Raw genomic sequence first — 17,848 nt, forward strand, 5'->3', positions numbered from 1 at the left:
ACTTGGAAATCATAAAACATGAGATTTGGTGAATCCTGAGGCATAGTAGTTAGTGAGTGAGGATTTCCAAAGCCATGGAACCAATATTTGCAGGCGTATTCGTGCGTAATCATAGAATTGCTCTCCACATTAAACATTGCTTTGCTGAAAATCTCCTTCCCTTATCACTCTTGCCATTTTGGTGTTGATTGCGAGAGCAAGTGGCTACTGAGGTGGGATGTTAAACAAGATTATCTTTTAGGCTCCTAATTCGACAACCCTCACAAAAGTCTGCACTCACAACAAATAGTAGAGCCATTGTAGCAAGCACTTGTGATCTAAATATCAAAGACTACTATTAGTATCAAACACTTGTCCAAACTCACCATTGGGGTCGGAGGTTGAGTTAAGTCACACAATGAGCCAATAATACTTTGGTATCGAAGTTACCATTCTCGGGAGTTAAACCTACGACCTCACACAAACAGGAGGAGAGAAATTCCACTAGATGTGTATAATGATATTTATACAACAAAAAACATGATCGCAAAAGGAAAACTTCAAATATTCACTTATAAACAAAGCATTCACAGGAAACGGGTGAACTACCAACTCTTTGCACGTCCGTCTTTCCAAACATAAGGAGGCACGGTCAAGAACCAAGTAATCTCCATGAATGTCTTCTGCAACTCTACGATCATCATCTACATATACAGATTCAAACCCACAGCTTTTGGGGGGTTTTCAATTATCATATCATCAAATTAATTGCAGATCAAAATCATTGAAAAAAAAATGGTTGCTGGCGAACCATAGCAAGTACCTAGTCATTATGTAGAGAGTGCATCTCTAACAAGCTATATGATTATCATGAGCATCATTAAAGTACTAGTGATATTTATGGACAACCCTTTTTTTTCTTTTGCTAATTTTGCAGATTGGAACTCAATAGTTCTGTAGAAGGCAGTTTCAGTCAATTGCAATATTTTCGATTAATATCATATTTAGATTTTAGTTACTTTCTCCTCTGTAATTTGTTCCTTTCTCTTGTGGTAATAACAAATGATTGCATTTCTCAGCAAGAAAATTAAGAAGATATTTTCTTTGCAAATATAACAAAAATAGGAGGCGGAGGTAAGGGTCAGGAATCCATCACTTTGACTTCTTGAAGCAGTTAACTGTCTTCAGATTTCCTAATCTGTTGTCTAACTGGTCTTTCGAGCTTCATTTCGTGACGGTATATACTATAACTTTGACCAGTAGCAACTATGAGCCCCTAATTTTACAAATATATACCTCTAGTATAGGCAAGAGACAACGGAATTCAGATACAACAGACTGTATGTTTAACGCCTAACCAGACCTTAAAAAAATGGGAAATTGACAAGGCTGTGGATTGATGAAATATGCAAAATTCAATGAAAAGTACAACATACTCTAAGGTAAAAAAACTAAGGGTAAATTACACAGTAGCCCCTCAGGTTTTGAGGTTTATTACAACCTCATACAACAACTTTAAAACATTTCACTTTCATACCACAAGTACTATTTTATTTCAATATAATACATCCGTTAGATTTTCCATCCATTAGTCCGTTAAATGCTGATGTGGCTGCCACATTTGTGCCACGTGGCAAAAAAAAATTTAATTTAAAAAAAAAAAAACTAAATCTTCCAAATAAATTATAAAATAAAATAAAAAGAAAATTAAAACCCATCCATCTCCTCGCAACCCCCCCCTCCCAAAACAAATCCAGATCCTTTTTCCCCCACCCCACCCACCCACCTCACAGAAACCTCATTCCTCTTCCTCACCCCCCTCCTCCTCTCCTCTTCTCCCCGAAGAAGAGGGAGGAAGAAAAGAAGAAGAAAAAAATTTGTCCCCAACCCCAGCGACACAGAAGAAGAAGAAGAAGAGGGTAATAAGAAAAAGAAGAGGGAGGAAGAAAAGAAAAAAAATAATAATAATTTGTCCCCCACCCCCCGCCCAGCGACCCACCTCCGGTCCCCCCTTTCGGCCCGGCGACCCTCCTCCCTCTTCTTCTTCCCCTCCACCCCTCCATCGATCCCCTCCACACCCCCCATCCCACCCCACCCCGACCTCCCCCGCAACCCCCCCACCCCCACACAGAGCTGTCAGAGGCAATTTTCAAACCCCTAATTTACCAAAAAAACCATAAATTCGATCAATTTCACATACAATTCATAAACCCAATTCAAACAGATGCGCATTTGATAGAGAAAGTAAAGAGAGAGAGAGAGAGAGAGAGAGAGAGAGAGAGAGAGAGAGAGAGAGGGAGGAGGGCTCCCATGATGAAACTGGCCCAGTTGCCGAGCACCATCGTGCTCTTGGGTGGAGAAGACAAGTGGGTCATCGCGCGCCAGGGAGGGGGGGAAGGCAGGTGGGTCGTTCTTTGTTTTGGCTTTCTGGAACTCTGATTTTTCTTAGCAAAATGGTGAAGACCAAGAAATTGAAGAAATGGCAGTGCAGCGAAAGCCCCAGTTGGTGATGGGATTCGAAGAGAGGGAAAATGATAAATGGGAGAGAGGGAAGGCAGGTGGGTCGTCGAGGGAAGCAGGCGGTCGTCAGGGGTGGGAGGAGAGGGTAGTAGGTCGTGTGTAGGAGTGGGGGGAAGGGATTTTGTAAATGTGAGTTGAGTTGCAGAGAGATGAGGGGGTGGGATGTGGGGAAGGGGAAGGGGATCTGGGTTCGGGTTTTTGTGGGTTTTTTTTTTTTTTTTTTTTTTTTTTTTATTATTATAGGGTTAATATTATAATATTGTTAATGTATAAAAAATTATTATTTTTGCCACGTGGCAGCCACATCAGCACAAATGTGGCAGCCACGTCAGCATTTAATAGACCATTGGATGGAAAATCTAACGGAGGTGTTATTTTGAAATAAAATAGTACGTGAGGTATGAAAGTGAAATGTTTTAAAGATGTTGTATGAGGTTGTAATAAACCTCAAACTTGAGGGGTTTCTATGTAATTTACTCAAAAACCAAAGTTATGCAAAAAGATAAGATCTGGAATATTACGAGAATGGAAGTAGTAACATTCTGAAGAAGAAAAAAAACGGTGATGGTTGGCTTTGAAAAGTGAACTCACATTGTGTCACTAGGAGAAATAATGAGGTCACTGCAAACAACTTTCTTCTTCATTCTTTCCAAGTGTAGGGAGCACGGTCTACAACCAAATAGTCTCCTCGGATATCCTTCACAACTCGAATCTCGTCATCAAGGTACACAGTGTCAAACCTAAAAAGAACCAAATTCCTTTAATACCCAAAAACATAAAAGCTAAAACAAAGCAGCACCTCCCCAAGTATCACAAATACAGATTTGGGTTGATTAGAAAAACATTAGTATTGAAGCCTTAAAGAATGCAAAATGCACCTCAAATTAAAGCATCAGATTTCTGTAATGTCAAGTTGTATGCTGATATTCACGCAGATAGTATTGCCTGTCAGAGGTTTTGCTTTTCTATCATGCAAGGGTAAATACAACTAAACCAGGCCGTAAATTTTCTAATTTCTTTCTTTCTTTCTTACTAGTTTTGGTTAGTAATCAACTCAAGAGTTGAACCAGCAGTTTTCTTCAGGAGACATGATGAGTCTTCTGGAATAAACCACGTGTACAAAACAATGAACAAGATGCTACTATCAGGTGCATAACTTCCTTGTGACAGAAGATTCAGCCTGATCAATTACGAGTAAACAACCTATGGTCGTAAAGACCAAAGTTTAGACTGCTTTCTGTGGCATGATAAACCTAAATTCCAAGTTAATCACGCTATTAAAACCAAGCACCTAAAGAAAAGATGATCTTTAACAAGTAGTTTTCAAATTGCTCTACAAAACAAACAACTTGACTATTATAGTAAGCAGTAGTTTTCAACAGATGTCTGTTACTAAAGTTGAAAATTCAATGCTCCGGGGCCATTAGTCACACTATTCACCTATCTTTCAAGGTAGTATATTAATCCAGAAGTAGAAGCTAACTCTCTCAAAATAACAACATTCAGAAATTCAGCATCCATTAAAAAGGGCTCTAGCAACAAGAGGTAGGTTTCAAGCACTGGGAACGCTGATATGTTGCCTAGAGGAACAAGCAGGCACACTTCCTATATGATAAGAAAAGTGGACACCAAACAAAGCTCCTTTGTAATTGAATCCCAAATTACGGAGGAAGGCGACATCTTTTCCGAAGCAGCTCTATGTCACACCTCAAAACCCACAAATGAGAATTAAAAATAGAGCAAATCAAATAGGTACTACCTATCTTCTTTCAAAACTAGCAACTTCTGGGATTCAGACGTCAAGAATAAATTAAAAGGAAGTATCTTTCATGCAAAGAAACTTCATCAGAACAAGAGCAGTGATAAGAAGACTTATTGTTGGCACAAAGTACCAAGGAATTCCAATAACTGGAATTTGTACCAAAGTGATACGTTCCCCCTTCAGTAAGGAGTTCTTGGGTTTAAATCATGGAAGGTGAGGGATAGAACAGAATAAAGCTGTGCACCTCTAAGGCCTGTTATTATTTGTTTCAAATTTGGAAAAAAAAATACTGGAAAATGCGGATATATGTACACTCCCACACAATGTAGCAGAATGATTCACTTTGTCATTGAAATCAGAGGTCAGGATAACAAAGAATAGGTAACGTAAAATAAATAACCAAAGAAACATTTATCATCACATATCAAGTTCAAAACAAATAAAAACCAGTAACCAAAACAAGTGGAGACATACCATGGATAAAACTCACTTTACAAAGAAACTAATGAGACTGTAAAATCAGTTCATGCCTTCATGAGACCGGTGTCGAAGCTAACCATACGAGTGAAGTTCATAATAGTCGGTTTCAAGCTCAGAGATGAGGTGATAGAGGCAAACTATATGGCTGAAGTTCATAACTTTTCTAACCATACCAAGCAAAGCAGTAACGACTTGGGATTTTCTTAACATCAGAAAATAAAGCACTCACCAGCCCTGCCCGAACGGCGGCAATGGAATTTCCCAGCTTTTCCCTCTTAGAACTGCACTTGTAAATCTAACACAAACCAAACATCACCAATTGATCATACAATAAAATATAAATAAGTAAATACCAAAACAGAGAAAAATAAACACTTCCCAAACTTCCAAATTGTAATTCGAATCAAAATTCAACTTCAATACCAAATTCTAACACATACTTGAAATTAACCCTCTGATTTGAAGCGATGGCGATATCAGAGCGGACGAAGAAAACCCCATCCGGAGGAAAAGTGATGACATTGTTGAGCACCCTTTGCCCGACATCGATCACCTGCAAGACGTCGCCGGTTTGCGTGCCGAACAAGGAAGCTTTCTGGATGATGAAGAGCTGCTCCTTCTCCGTGGTCCAGAGCAGCCGCCATGTGGCCGAGAGGGAGCCGCCGGTGGTGACGCTGTCTCGGCCAAGATCAGCCAGGTCGTCGATGGCCTTGACGATGGAGGCGAGCTTTGTGGGGTTGTTCTGGGTCATGAGGCCGCGGTCCTGGTCGCCGATGAGGTTGAGAAGGCGTTGCTTGGCGAGCTGCGATTGGGCGGTGGGGGCGGAGCAGGTGATTTTAGCGGGGCGGGTGAAGTGGGGTTTGAGGGGGATGGCGCGGAACGGGAGGCACGTGGCCATTTGATTATGGGGGGAGAGGAGAGAGGGGGAATGATGGTGGCGTAGTGTTGAAGGTTTGAGTTATGGAGGTCATGGCTGGTAGTGGAAGTTGAATTTTGTGAACTGGATAATTGGGGATAATTGCCAAATATTCAAAAATAGAAATTCGTAAACAAAATTTACAAGTTAAATGATGTGTCATTAGAAATGAATACGCGTTTAATTAATAATTTAATTATCAAATTTCATATCATTTAGTTTTCAAAATTTTAACGATGGAATGTTTCATTAAAATATTTCATTAAAAGAGTAATAGTGCCAAATGAGTATATATTTTCTAGAGGTTAATCTCTTGATATAGAGAGAAAATGTAAATAATTTTAAACTCTTATTCAACCACCACAAGAAACCACTAAAACCAATATTCTTGGAGTAAATATATCACAAATACGGGAAAATAAATTAGCATGGCATGAAATAATTTTAGATTTTTTTTTTTTTGATGAAAAAGCAATATATTATTGAATTTCAAATAAGATTACATCATGGGGTGTGCTATCCACATATCTCTTTTTACTTCATACACATCCTCTGAATTTGTAGGCATTGGATCGACTAAATTAAACAAGATCAAGGGACATAAATTAACAAAGGATGTGTGAGAAGTATAAAAAGGTGTGTGGATATCAACCCCGTACATCATATCTTGATAGAGAAGGTCCTGGATAAGATTAGGAGGATCCTCGAACTCGATCGCTTGGCACCTAACAAGCAAAAATAGCATGTCATTCAATGAGTCGTAACTCAATTGGTTATAAACAAAAATTGTAATAATATTTTTATTTATAAGTGCGATGTCTTAGGTATGATTCTTGTAATAAAAAATTACTGAACTAAAAAATTATTAAAGTTGCCTCATTATGTGACTTAGCTAAAATTAATAACTCTTATTATAAATATATGATTGTATTAAAAAAGAAATTTAATGTAGCAATGTTGTACAAAGTATGCAAAGATTATGCAAATACACTTTACCACAATACTATAAAACAATCATACGTATACACCATTGACACACCCCGACAGAGATCAAGGCATGCTGGCCGTCACGTGGGAGTGACGTAGCCATGTGCACAGTGCGGAAGCAATAATGAAAAGAAATATACGAATAATCAAAAACCAAATTACTAGAGTGCACTATTAAACAGGAAGTAATACGAGTTAGTTACAAACATAAACACTCCTAATCAGAGCATAATAAGTCTAGGTGCAGTCCAGTAGGACAAGTACTAGTTATATAGTACCAGGAATGTCCTACTATTATTTAGATAGGTCAGAACTGCCGACGTCCTCAAGCCATCAACAGCAAACTTACTTAAAACCTGGAGGGGCGCAAAACATAAAACGTGAGTGTGAAAAAACAAATGCTTTACAAAACCATTTCATTTATCAATATACTAACCCCTCGCTGTAAAACATGTATAATTTTTCACACAATCAAGAAATAAGCATATACATAATATATACATATATGAAATCATATCAATTCAATTCATGCTTCACATAATTATATTCAAATGTATGTCATGCCAAGATATAATAGAATAAGCAATTCAGGTAAGAATAAATTCATAGAAATATGATATGTTAGCCGGAACCCATGTGTAGTCTGTACGACTGAATTCATAGCTCAAAAGTCAATATAGCCAGAATCACTACAATGACCTATACGGCAATATACTGCACATAAGTCGGAACCACTAAAAAGGGGTCTGTACGACAAGATTGGGTGTAATATAATTATGCTCAATTTTACTCTCTCATAATAGCCGGGCAATAAATCGCTAGTCACCTACGAGTTGAAACCATAAATAAGGTCTGTACGACAAGACTGTGCACTTAAGTTGGATCCAATATGAGCATATAGTGTGGGAGGTGACGTAAATAAACAAGCCTGTACTTCATATGTTTGGCAAAATCACAATCACCCTAGGTGAAGTTTTATGAGCTCAACATTATTCAATCACATATCACATCATCGATGATTCACATAACCAAACATAACTTACCTGAACTTACATATGCCTCCACAGCACCACATATATATATATATATATATATATATATATATATATATATATGCAACCATGAAATGCATATTCAGAATATAAAAGCATTTGACATATTATTTCAAAGCATACTTTCCTTAAAAAATTCATTTCTGGGAAAAATATCAAGTATATAAATATATACTGAAAACAAAAGCCCACTCACTGGTATGTCGAAGGGTCGTAGCCCCCGAGTCTCTCGTGGATATGCTCTTCCTCGGGATAAGCCTCACCTATATGGGAATTAACTATAAAAATGTTATTTTAAAGCACATAGGCAAAAACTAGCTAATAAATTCTCATACAATGCACAATTTGGGTATATGAATATATCACAGTGACCTACACAACCTCAGGATCATTCCCAAATTTTCAAAATAATTTTCTGTTGGTGCCGGCCAAGGCACGGCAATACACGTCGCTACGCGCAGGGGATCCTGACGGATTCTACAAACAGCGTCAGGAATATTCTGTTAAATCCTAACAGTAACCGTCATTCCTAACTGACGGTGTCAAAATATTCCGTCCAAACTAACGGAATATTATGTCTTCGTCTCCGGCGAGTCGTCGGTCGCCGGAAAGCTGGGAAAATTTCTAATCGTCTATTCTCACTCGTTTTTCAACCATTTTCTTCGAAATTTGAACCAAATGAAAGCTTAGAGTGAGAAGAATGACGTTATACCTATTTGAAGCTTCAAATCTCACGAAATCACGTTGGGGAAGCTTCGAAATTCCAACCAAACCTGCAACTCTTCGTTTTTCGCGATCTCGACGTCCAAATTCTTCCAACAAACTACCTAAGCTTCCTTAGGACCTCCAAAAGTTCACTATGAGCTTAGAATTCCATGAAAACAACATATTTACGTGTGCATGAACAATGCACAAATCGAGGGTTAGGTTTCACGGGGTTTTCGAAGGTTTTAGGTTCTAAAGCTTGTACCAATGGATTCTTGAGGTCACAAGGAACACAAAAATGCTTACCTTGGTTTCGATCTGCAAGGTTTGGGATGGTTTCTGGGTTGCCCGTACAAAAATTCCGAGAGGGAGAGAGAGAGAAGTCCACGGGAGATAGAGAGAGAAGGTATGTGTGTGGTCCAAAAGCCACCAATCAAAACCAACCATTCCCTTACTTCCAATTGGGTCCAAAAACTTAGGAAAAATAATAAATGGGTCCAAATCCAACTTAAATCACACAATACACTTTAATGTCCAAGAGTAAAATTATCAATTCACGTCATCGAAAATTAATTATTCGGGACGAGCTGTGACAATCTCCCCACCTTATAAAATTTCATCCTCGAAATTACATACAACCACTACATCCACTAATAATCATAAAACAAGCATGGATACATCTCTCTCATTCGATTCTCTGTCTCCCAAGTAGCTTCTTCTACTGAATGATTTCTCCATAATACTTTCACCAGCACACGATCTTGTTCCTCAGTTCATTATCCTTCCAATCCAACAGAGTCACTGGTTCCTCATCATAAGTTAAATCCGGATTAATTTCCAAAGGTTGAGGAGGAATCACATGTGAAGGATCTGAAACATAATGTCAAAGCATCGAAACATGAAATACATTGTGCACCTTTGACAACTCTGGAGGCAACTTAAGCATGTAAGTAACCTCACCGACTCGCTTGGTGATCATACATGGTCCAATGTACCTAGGACTCAACTTTCCTTTCTTTTCAAATCGTACAACACCTTTCCAAGTTGATAGCTTCAGAAATACCCAATCACTTTCATTATACTTCCGATCAGTGGCATGCTTGTCTACTAAGCTCTTTTGTCGATCTTGGGCCGCTTTCAGGTTACACTTTATTACTTGAACATTTTGAGTAGTCACATCCACAATCTTAGGGCCCACTAAAACTCTTTCGCCAACCTCTGACCAACACAGAGGCGTACGACAAGATTTCCCATAAAGTGCCTCAAATGATGCCATACCAGTACTCGAATGATAATTGTTGTTGTAGGCGAACTCCATCAAATCCAAACAATCATGCCAACTATCTCCAAATTGCAGCACTGAAGATCTCAACATATCCTTTAATGTCTAAATAGTTCTCTCATATTGTCCATCTGTCTGATGGTGATATGCCGTACTATAAAGCAATCTCGTACCAAGAGCTTCCTGGAATGCTATCAAGAACTTAGAAGTAAATCTGGGATCCCGATCCTAGATAATATTAATTGGCACACCATGATACTTCACAATCTGCGACATAAATAACTTAGCTAATCGGCTTAATGAATACTTCTCTCTCACTGGAATAAAATGTGCTGATTTCGTTATTGGCACACCTACTCACATATTCGGCAATTTCTCTTTTCATACCTAGCCAATAATAAAATGGTCTAATGGTATGATACATCTTAGTGCCTCCTGGATGCATCGCATATGCCGAAATATGTGCTTCATCCAAAATTTCTTTCTTTAACTCTGCATTATTTGGCACATACATTCTACTTTCCTGCATAAGCATACCATCAGATTCTCAAATCCCGAAATCTTTATTTTTGCCTTGATTTCTTGCTTGAATTATTTCCTGGGTCTCTTCATCAATCATCTTAGCCTCGAGCACACGATCAATTAAAATTGGCCTGACTTGAAAATTAGCAAGCAAAGCTTCTTCTCGATCTTCCACTCCTAACTCCACTTCAGTGGACCTCAAATCTGCTAGAAGAGGAACATGACAATCATAGATGGCATTAAGTCTAGCTGGAGTCTTTCTACTAAGTGCATCCGCCACTGCATTTGCACGACCAAGATGATACTTAATCGTGCAATCATAGTCACTAAGTAACTCAATCCACCTCCACTATCGAAGATTAAGATCTCTCTGAGTAAACAAATACTGAAGACTCTTATGATCTGTGAAGATCTTACATTTCTCACCATAAAGATAATGTCTCCAAATCTTCAAAGCAAATATGATAGTTGCTAATTCCAAATCATGTGTAAGGTAATTATTCTCATGAGGTTTCAATTGTCTCGAAGAATAAGCAATCACCCTACCATATTGCATTAATACACAACCCAAACCATTCAGAGAAGCATCACTATAAACCTCATAATTACCGCTATCATCTGGAAACGCTAGAAAATGAGCATGAGTGAGATAGTACTTCAACTACTAGAAACTTTGCTCACATTTATTATCCCACTCAAACTTAACATCCTTTCGAGTCAACCTTGTCAATGGCAGAGCAATCACTGAAAAATCCTTAACGAACCGTCTATAATAGCCTACTAAGCCAAGAAAACTCCGTACCTCGATGACGGTTTGAGGTTGTTCCCAATTCTCCACAGCTGCCACTTTCTAAGAATCCACTTGAATGCCTTGAGAAGAAACGACATGTCCCAAAAATGCTACTTGATTCAACCAAAATTCACATTTGCTACACTTAGCATATAGTTGGTGTTCTCTCAAATTGATCAACACCAACTTCAGATGTCTAACTGTTGGAAATGTGCCCTAAAGCCAATCATATGATGATACTTTACGGACATTTTACATGTTAAACTAATCTAGTTTAACTATAAAGGGCAAAGATTATTGTTTGAGCCGTCTCATATAAATGTTATATGCTTAAACGATAAAGTCCAAGGAATATGTGATTGGAAGAATGTAATCTAATGAAGTTAGATTCATGAGACCATTCTTTCGTAGACACATCCTAAATGTTCCTGATCATAGGATTGCCAATTGGGCATTGATAGTCCGTCAAGATCGGTACGTGCTATGTCTTCTCTCAGGGAGAGTGACTAGTCTCGAGTCATTGGTGTGTGTGACATCAAGACAAGTACGTAGGTGCTCAGTAGAGAATGAGTTCACTGAACGCGATCAACGAAGAGTTCTTATACTCATGTCACATGAGAACTCATGGTTGGGATAATGCAAAGTAGTCCTTTGACCTGAGGCATCACAGTTGTCTTGTGGTTAAGTCATTGATCTTTGATTATGTCAAACGTCATTCCATTGGAGTGTCCACGGCATCGTTAGGGTTAAGCCACTTAGCCATGGAGGCAAGTGAATGCGCAACAAGGGATCTCTAACCTTCAAACCGTTGGGGGAGAATACTCTATGATATGATTTAGAATCTCTGGCCAAAGTATGAATGAGATTTAGGAATGCGTTCCAAATCACATTCAAAGTAATCATATAAGCACATGAATCACATTGGATAGTAGACATGAATTAATAAACTATCAAACCAAACAATGTGGTCAAGAGTATTGTATTAGAGAAAGACCGTATTGCATTTGTAATCCCAAACTGAATAGGTTTTCTCTACCTCTTCTGATTAGCTTGGGTAACCATGATATGCTGCAAGGTGTCACTCATGGTTTGTGGAAGCCCTAAACGTGTGTAATCACTAAAGGGAGAATTGAAAGTAAGTTTCAATTCACAATCGATGTAAAATGGTTTTAATCGCCCACTGCCTCGCTAAAAGGAACCTAATGGATCGCACACCGTGTAAGGAGGAGATTGAAGAAACAATGAAGATGAGTAAGAATGATTAAATGGTTTAATCATTTATTTATGGCAAGGATTAATTAATATGTTAATTAATCAAACGAATAAGTTCGTTAAAGCCCTCGGGATAGTTTTGGACCTTAAGGCCCAATGGGCTTCGAACGTCAAGCCCATTAACTTAAGTTGTATGACAACTTAATGAATAATGATTCACAAAGGCCCAATTAGTCCAAAATATCCTAATGGCCGGCCATATTGTTTAGGGTAGTGAACTTGGACTTATTTACAAGTTTGCCGCTCAAATGAATAAAGGTATAAATATGACTTTATAGCCAAAATTCATTAAGGGTTTGTTTTGGAGAAAATTGGTGAGAACTTGTCTCTCCATTTCTCTCTAAAGAGGCCGGCCACCTTGGGGGGTGCATCTTGCAATCCCACTACTCCAAGGTCACTCATTTCTTCTCCAATCTCTCCTTGGTGAAGAGACTTAGAGGTTCTCAATTTTGGGAACTTAGAGAAACCTATTCATCCATCCAAATCCATAGATTTTAGATGCAAGGAATGAAGGCCCTCTCTTTGGGTGATTAGCCTTTGCTTATGCAATGAGGAATCTACAAAGGTATAAATTTCAACTCACTTTGTTTTGAGTTGAGTTTTGGTTCACCAATCTACTAGGCTTTGAATTTCTTGGTTAATGTTTTGTTTTTAAGTGCATGCAAGCATGGTTCCGCCTTTAATTGTTAATTGCATGCTTGTAGATGTTGCTTAAATGAACATGTTTTCACAAAATAATCCTTCACTAACATGTTCAGCCTTAGACTTAGAGTATACCAGAATATCGTCAATAAAGACAATAACATACCTGTCCAAATATGGTTGGAATACTCGATTCATCAAACCCATAAAAGATGTTGGTGCATTAGTTAACCCGAATGGCATCACAAGAAACTCATAGTGACCATATCAAGTCCTGAATGCGGTTTTAGGGACATCTTCATTTTTAATCTTCAACTGATAGTATCCCAACCTCAAGTCAATCTTAGAAAATACATAGGCACCTCTGAGTTAATCAAATAAATCATCTATACGAGACAATGGATAACGGTTTTTAATAAATACCCGATTCAATTGCCTGTAATTAATGCATAGCCTCAAAGTTCCATCTTTCTTCCTCACAAATAAAACTGGAGCTCCCCAAGGTGAAGTACTCGGCTGAATAAAACCTTTATCCACTAACTCTTGTAACTGCACTTTCAATTCTCTTAATTCAGCAGGAGCCATTTTGTAAGGAGTCAAAGATATAGGATTCGTACCTGGAAGCAGATCAATAACAAACTCCACCTCTCTATCTGGTGGAAATCCAGGCAAATCCTCAGGGAATACATCCGAAAAATATTTGACCACACGAACATACTCCACACTACTAGGACCATCATCATTCAACACCACATGAGCCAAATATCCCTGACAACCCTTCGACAACAATCTCTTTGCTTTCATGGCTGAAATAATACCATGCCTCACCCTACTAGGCTCTCCTACAAATGTAACTTCAGGTAATCCAGGACAATGAAATGTAACTGTCTTCCCATAACAATCTATCTTGGCACGATTATAGTGCAACCAATTAGTGCTCAAAATCACATCAAAATCCATAATATCCAACGACATAAGATTAGCTGGTATAATAATATCATCTACTATCACTAGACATCCTGGATATACCCGATCCACAAAACATCTATCCCCTCAAGGCATAGAAAAATCTAAATTATATCCTAGAGGTGTAGGATGAGGTTGTGTCACTTGAGCAAATGTATGAGAAATAACAGAATGTGTAGCACCACAATCAATCAATACTATAGCAAAATGACCAAGAACATTTAATGTACCCATTATTGAATCTGGATTATTCTGGGCATCTTGCAGTGACATGTTGTGGATACACCCCTGATTCTGCTGTTGTCCACCGCGACCTCTGTTGGCATGAATACCACGTCCCTGCCTCTGCTGACCCGCCTGCCTCGAAGATCCTGCACTACTAGTAGCAATCTTTCCCTGCTGGGGCTGTCCCCCTTGGTACCATTGAGATCCACTGGCTGAATGTGGCTGATAAGATGTAGATCCTCCCTGATACTGAGGATACCCGCTCTGATACTGAGGATCCTGAGAGTACTGTTGTTGTCCTGATGTGTAGGGAGCGGCGTCGCCCTGGTAATGGTAGGCACCTCCTCGTCCTGTCTGATTGTAACCACCAAATCCTGAAGCTTACTAGGTCGGTACAGGTGGTAAGAAGGAAGGCTGCTGTCTGCTGACTCTGAGGGCTTTGAGCAGCCCTATGACCCATCTGACCACAAGTGAAGCATCCACTGTTGCATTTCCTACACTCCCCAAAATGCCTAATATTACATCTACGACATAAGGGAGCACCGGATAACCACCAAAATTTCTCTACCTCTGGAACCTCGAACTTCTAGTGAATCTACCACCTCTCCTTTGCATATTAGTACTCAATCCTCTGCTAGAAGAGCTGGAACTGCCACCACTCCTCTTAAAGTTCTGGGTCTTGCGGGGTCCCTAAAATGCTTGCCCTTTTCCTTTGTCATCTCGTCTCTGGCCCCCATTCTTTCCTTCCTCATCCTCACTTTCACTGGGCATGTTTTTTGAGTCCTCAATCCTCAGTAAAATCTCATAAAACTCCTGGTATGTCGCACAGTGAGTCGATGTCGCTATGGAACACCATTTCTTCTTAGTACCCAAACTGAAACAGCGAAGCATCTCCACCGGATTAGCAGCAACCTCAGGATCATATCTCGACAGATCAGTAAACATCCTGTAATACTCATTAGTGAACATCTTTCCTTGCTTCAGATGAGTAAACTCCTGTTTCTTATGATCGATATACGCAGGAGGAATGAACCAAACAGCTCCTTAAACACTCCCCAATCCACAATCTCTGCTGGGGTCAACTGGTAAGACTCCTGTCTCTACCAGGATGCAGGATGTTCTCCCAAAAACTAGGTAGTCGTCTCGACCCACCTATCAGGAGAAAGATTCCCCTGACTCTGCATCACCTGAAAGGTCTTCTCCATATGATTCAACCATTTTTCTGCCCCCTCATGACCTTCATTTCCAATGAAGTGAGTCAACTTCAGATTATAAACTGTCTCAAGAGGTGTCATCTGGGGAGTACATAATGCATTATGAATGGTAGAAACTATAACTTCCTCTAATTGAGCAATATCAGGGAAACTAGATTCAGCTGATTGACGGAGCTCTCTACGAGGCGGCATAGTTCTAACATAAGACATCACAAGGATTAGAATATTCAAGAATTATACAGAACTGCTAAACCTAGGCTCTGATACCAAACTGACACACCCCGACAGAGATCAACGCATGCTGGCCGTCACGTGGGAGTGACGGAGCCATGTGCATAGTGGGGAAGCAATAATGAAAAAAAAAATATACGAATAATCAAAAACCAAATTACTAGAATGCACTACTAAACAGGAAGTGATAGGAGTTCGTTACAAACGTAAACACTCATAATCAGAGCATAATAAGTCTAGGTGCAGTCCAGTAGGACAAGTACTAGTTATCCAGTACCAGGAATGTCCTACTATTATTTAGATAGGTCAGAACTGCCGACGTCCTCAAGCCACCAACAGCAAGCTTACTTAAAACCTGGAAGGGCGCAAAACAGAAAACATAAGTGGGCAAAAACAAATTCTTTACAAAACCATTTCATTTATCAATATACTAACCCTTCGCTGTAAAACATGTATAATTTTTCCCAGAATCAAGATATAAGCATATACATAATATATACATATATGAAATCATATCAATTCAATTCATGCTTTACATAATTATATTCAAATGTATGACATGCCAAGATATAACAGAATAAGCAATTCAGGTAAGAATAAATTCATAGAAATATGATATGTTAGCCGGAACCCCTGTGGTAGTCTGTACAACTGAATTCATAGCTCAAAAGTCAATCTAGCTAGAGTCACTACAATGACCTATACGGCAATATACTGCACATAAGTCGGAACCACTAAAAAAGGGTCTGTATGACAAGACTGTGCACTTAAGTTGGATCCAATATAAGCATATAGTGTGGGATGTGACGTAAATAAACAGGCATGTACTTCATATCTTTGGCTAAATCACAGTCACCCTAGGTGCAGTTTTATGAGCTCAACATTATTCAATCACATATCACATCATCGATGATTCACATAACCAAACATAACTTACCTGAACTTACCTATGCCTCCACAGCACCACATTTATATATTTATGCAACCATGAAATGCATATTCAGAATATAAAAGCATTTGACATATTATTTCAAACCATACTCTCCTTAAAAAATACATTTCTGGGAAATATATCAAGTATATAAATATATACTGAAAACAAAAGCCCACTCACTAGTATGTCAAAGGGTCGTAGCCCCCGAGTCATCCGTGGATACGCTCGTCCTTGGGATAAGCCTCACCTATATGCGAATTAACTATAAAAATGTTATTTTAAAGCACATAGGCAAAAACTAGCTAATAACTTCTCATACAATGCTCAATTTGGGTATATGAATATACCACAGTGACCTACACAACCTCAGGATCATCCCCAAATTTTCAAAATAATTTTCTGACCCCACATGCGCCAGCCAAGGCACGGCAATACGCTCCGCCATGCGCAGGGGATCCTGACGGATTCTACAAACGGCGTCAGGAATATTCCGTTAAATCCTAACGATAACCGTCATTCCTAACTGACGGTGTTAGAATATTCCATCCAAACTGACAGAATATTCTATCTTCGTCTCCGGCGAGTCGCCGGTCGCCGGAAAGCTGGGAAAATTTCTAATCGTCTATTCTCACTCGTTTTTCAACCATTTTCTTCGAAATTTGAACCAAATGAAAGCTTAGAGTGAGAAGAACGGCGTTATACCTATTTGAAGCTTCAAATCTCACAAAATCAGGTCGGGGAAGCTTCGAAATTCTGACTAAACCTGCAACTCTTCGTTTTTCGCAATCCTGACGTCCAAATTCTTCTAACGAATTACCCCGAGCTTTCGTAGGACCTCCTAAAGCTCACTATGAGCTTAGAATTCCTTGAAAACAACATATTTACGTGTGCATGAACAATGCACAAATCGAGGGTTACGTTTCACGGGGTTTTCGAAGGTTTCAGGTTCTAAAACTTGTACCAATGGATTCCTGAGGTCATAAGGAACACAAAAATGCTTACCTTGGTTTCGATTTGCAAGGTTTGGGATGGTTTATGGGTTGCCCGTACGAAAATGCCGAGAGGGAGAGAGAGAGAAGTCCACGGGAGAGAGAGAGAGAAAAAAGGTATGTGTGTGGTCCAAAAGCCACCAATCAAAACCAACCATTCCCTTACTTCCAATTGGGTCCAAAAACTTAGGGAAAATAATAAATGGATCCAAATCCAACTTAAATCACACAATACACTTTAACGTCCAAGAGTAAAATTGTCATTTCACGTCATCAAAAGTTAATTATTCGGGACGGGTTGTGACACCATGGTGTAGTTCACTCCCCAATTCTCCTCCCCTAACAACTATGGAACCCTCTACTGTACTTAAAAAGTATGC

General features: G+C 39.1%; 1 protein-coding gene across 2 annotated transcripts; it reads right to left on the reverse strand.

Moving 5' to 3' along the window:
* Positions 1 to 398: 398 nt before the first annotated feature.
* LOC126629115 (probable plastid-lipid-associated protein 11, chloroplastic) lies at positions 399 to 5,731 on the reverse strand. 2 transcript variants are annotated; one of them, XM_050299003.1, is made up of 4 exons: positions 5,182 to 5,731; positions 4,971 to 5,036; positions 3,091 to 3,239; positions 399 to 683 (listed from the first exon to the last, which is right to left on the reverse strand). In XM_050299003.1, the coding sequence occupies exons 1-3, from the start codon at positions 5,637 to 5,639 to the stop codon at positions 3,140 to 3,142; spliced, it is 624 nt and encodes a 207-aa protein (XP_050154960.1). In that variant the 5' UTR covers positions 5,640 to 5,731; the 3' UTR covers positions 399 to 683; positions 3,091 to 3,139. The 2 variants fall into 2 exon arrangements, with proteins under 2 accessions (XP_050154960.1, XP_050154959.1); XM_050299002.1 differs by having other exon boundaries at positions 399 to 709; positions 5,182 to 5,730.
* Between the last annotated feature and the right edge of the window lie 12,117 nt (positions 5,732 to 17,848).

Source organism: Malus sylvestris, chromosome 7 (assembly GCF_916048215.2).
Source record: "Malus sylvestris chromosome 7, drMalSylv7.2, whole genome shotgun sequence".
Taxonomy (NCBI): domain Eukaryota; kingdom Viridiplantae; phylum Streptophyta; class Magnoliopsida; order Rosales; family Rosaceae; genus Malus; species Malus sylvestris.

Coding starts and splice junctions, on each gene's coding strand:
- LOC126629115 (XM_050299003.1), bottom strand. CDS start 5,639: ATGGCCACGTGCCTCCCGTTCCGCGCCATCCCCCTCAAACCCCACTTC. Junction 5,037..5,181: donor AATCAGAGGGTTAATTTCAA/GTATGTGTTAGA, acceptor GGTTTGTGTTAG/ATTTACAAGTGCAGTTCTAA. Junction 3,240..4,970: donor CCGCCGTTCGGGCAGGGCTG/GTGAGTGCTTTA, acceptor GGTTCTTTTTAG/GTTTGACACTGTGTACCTTG.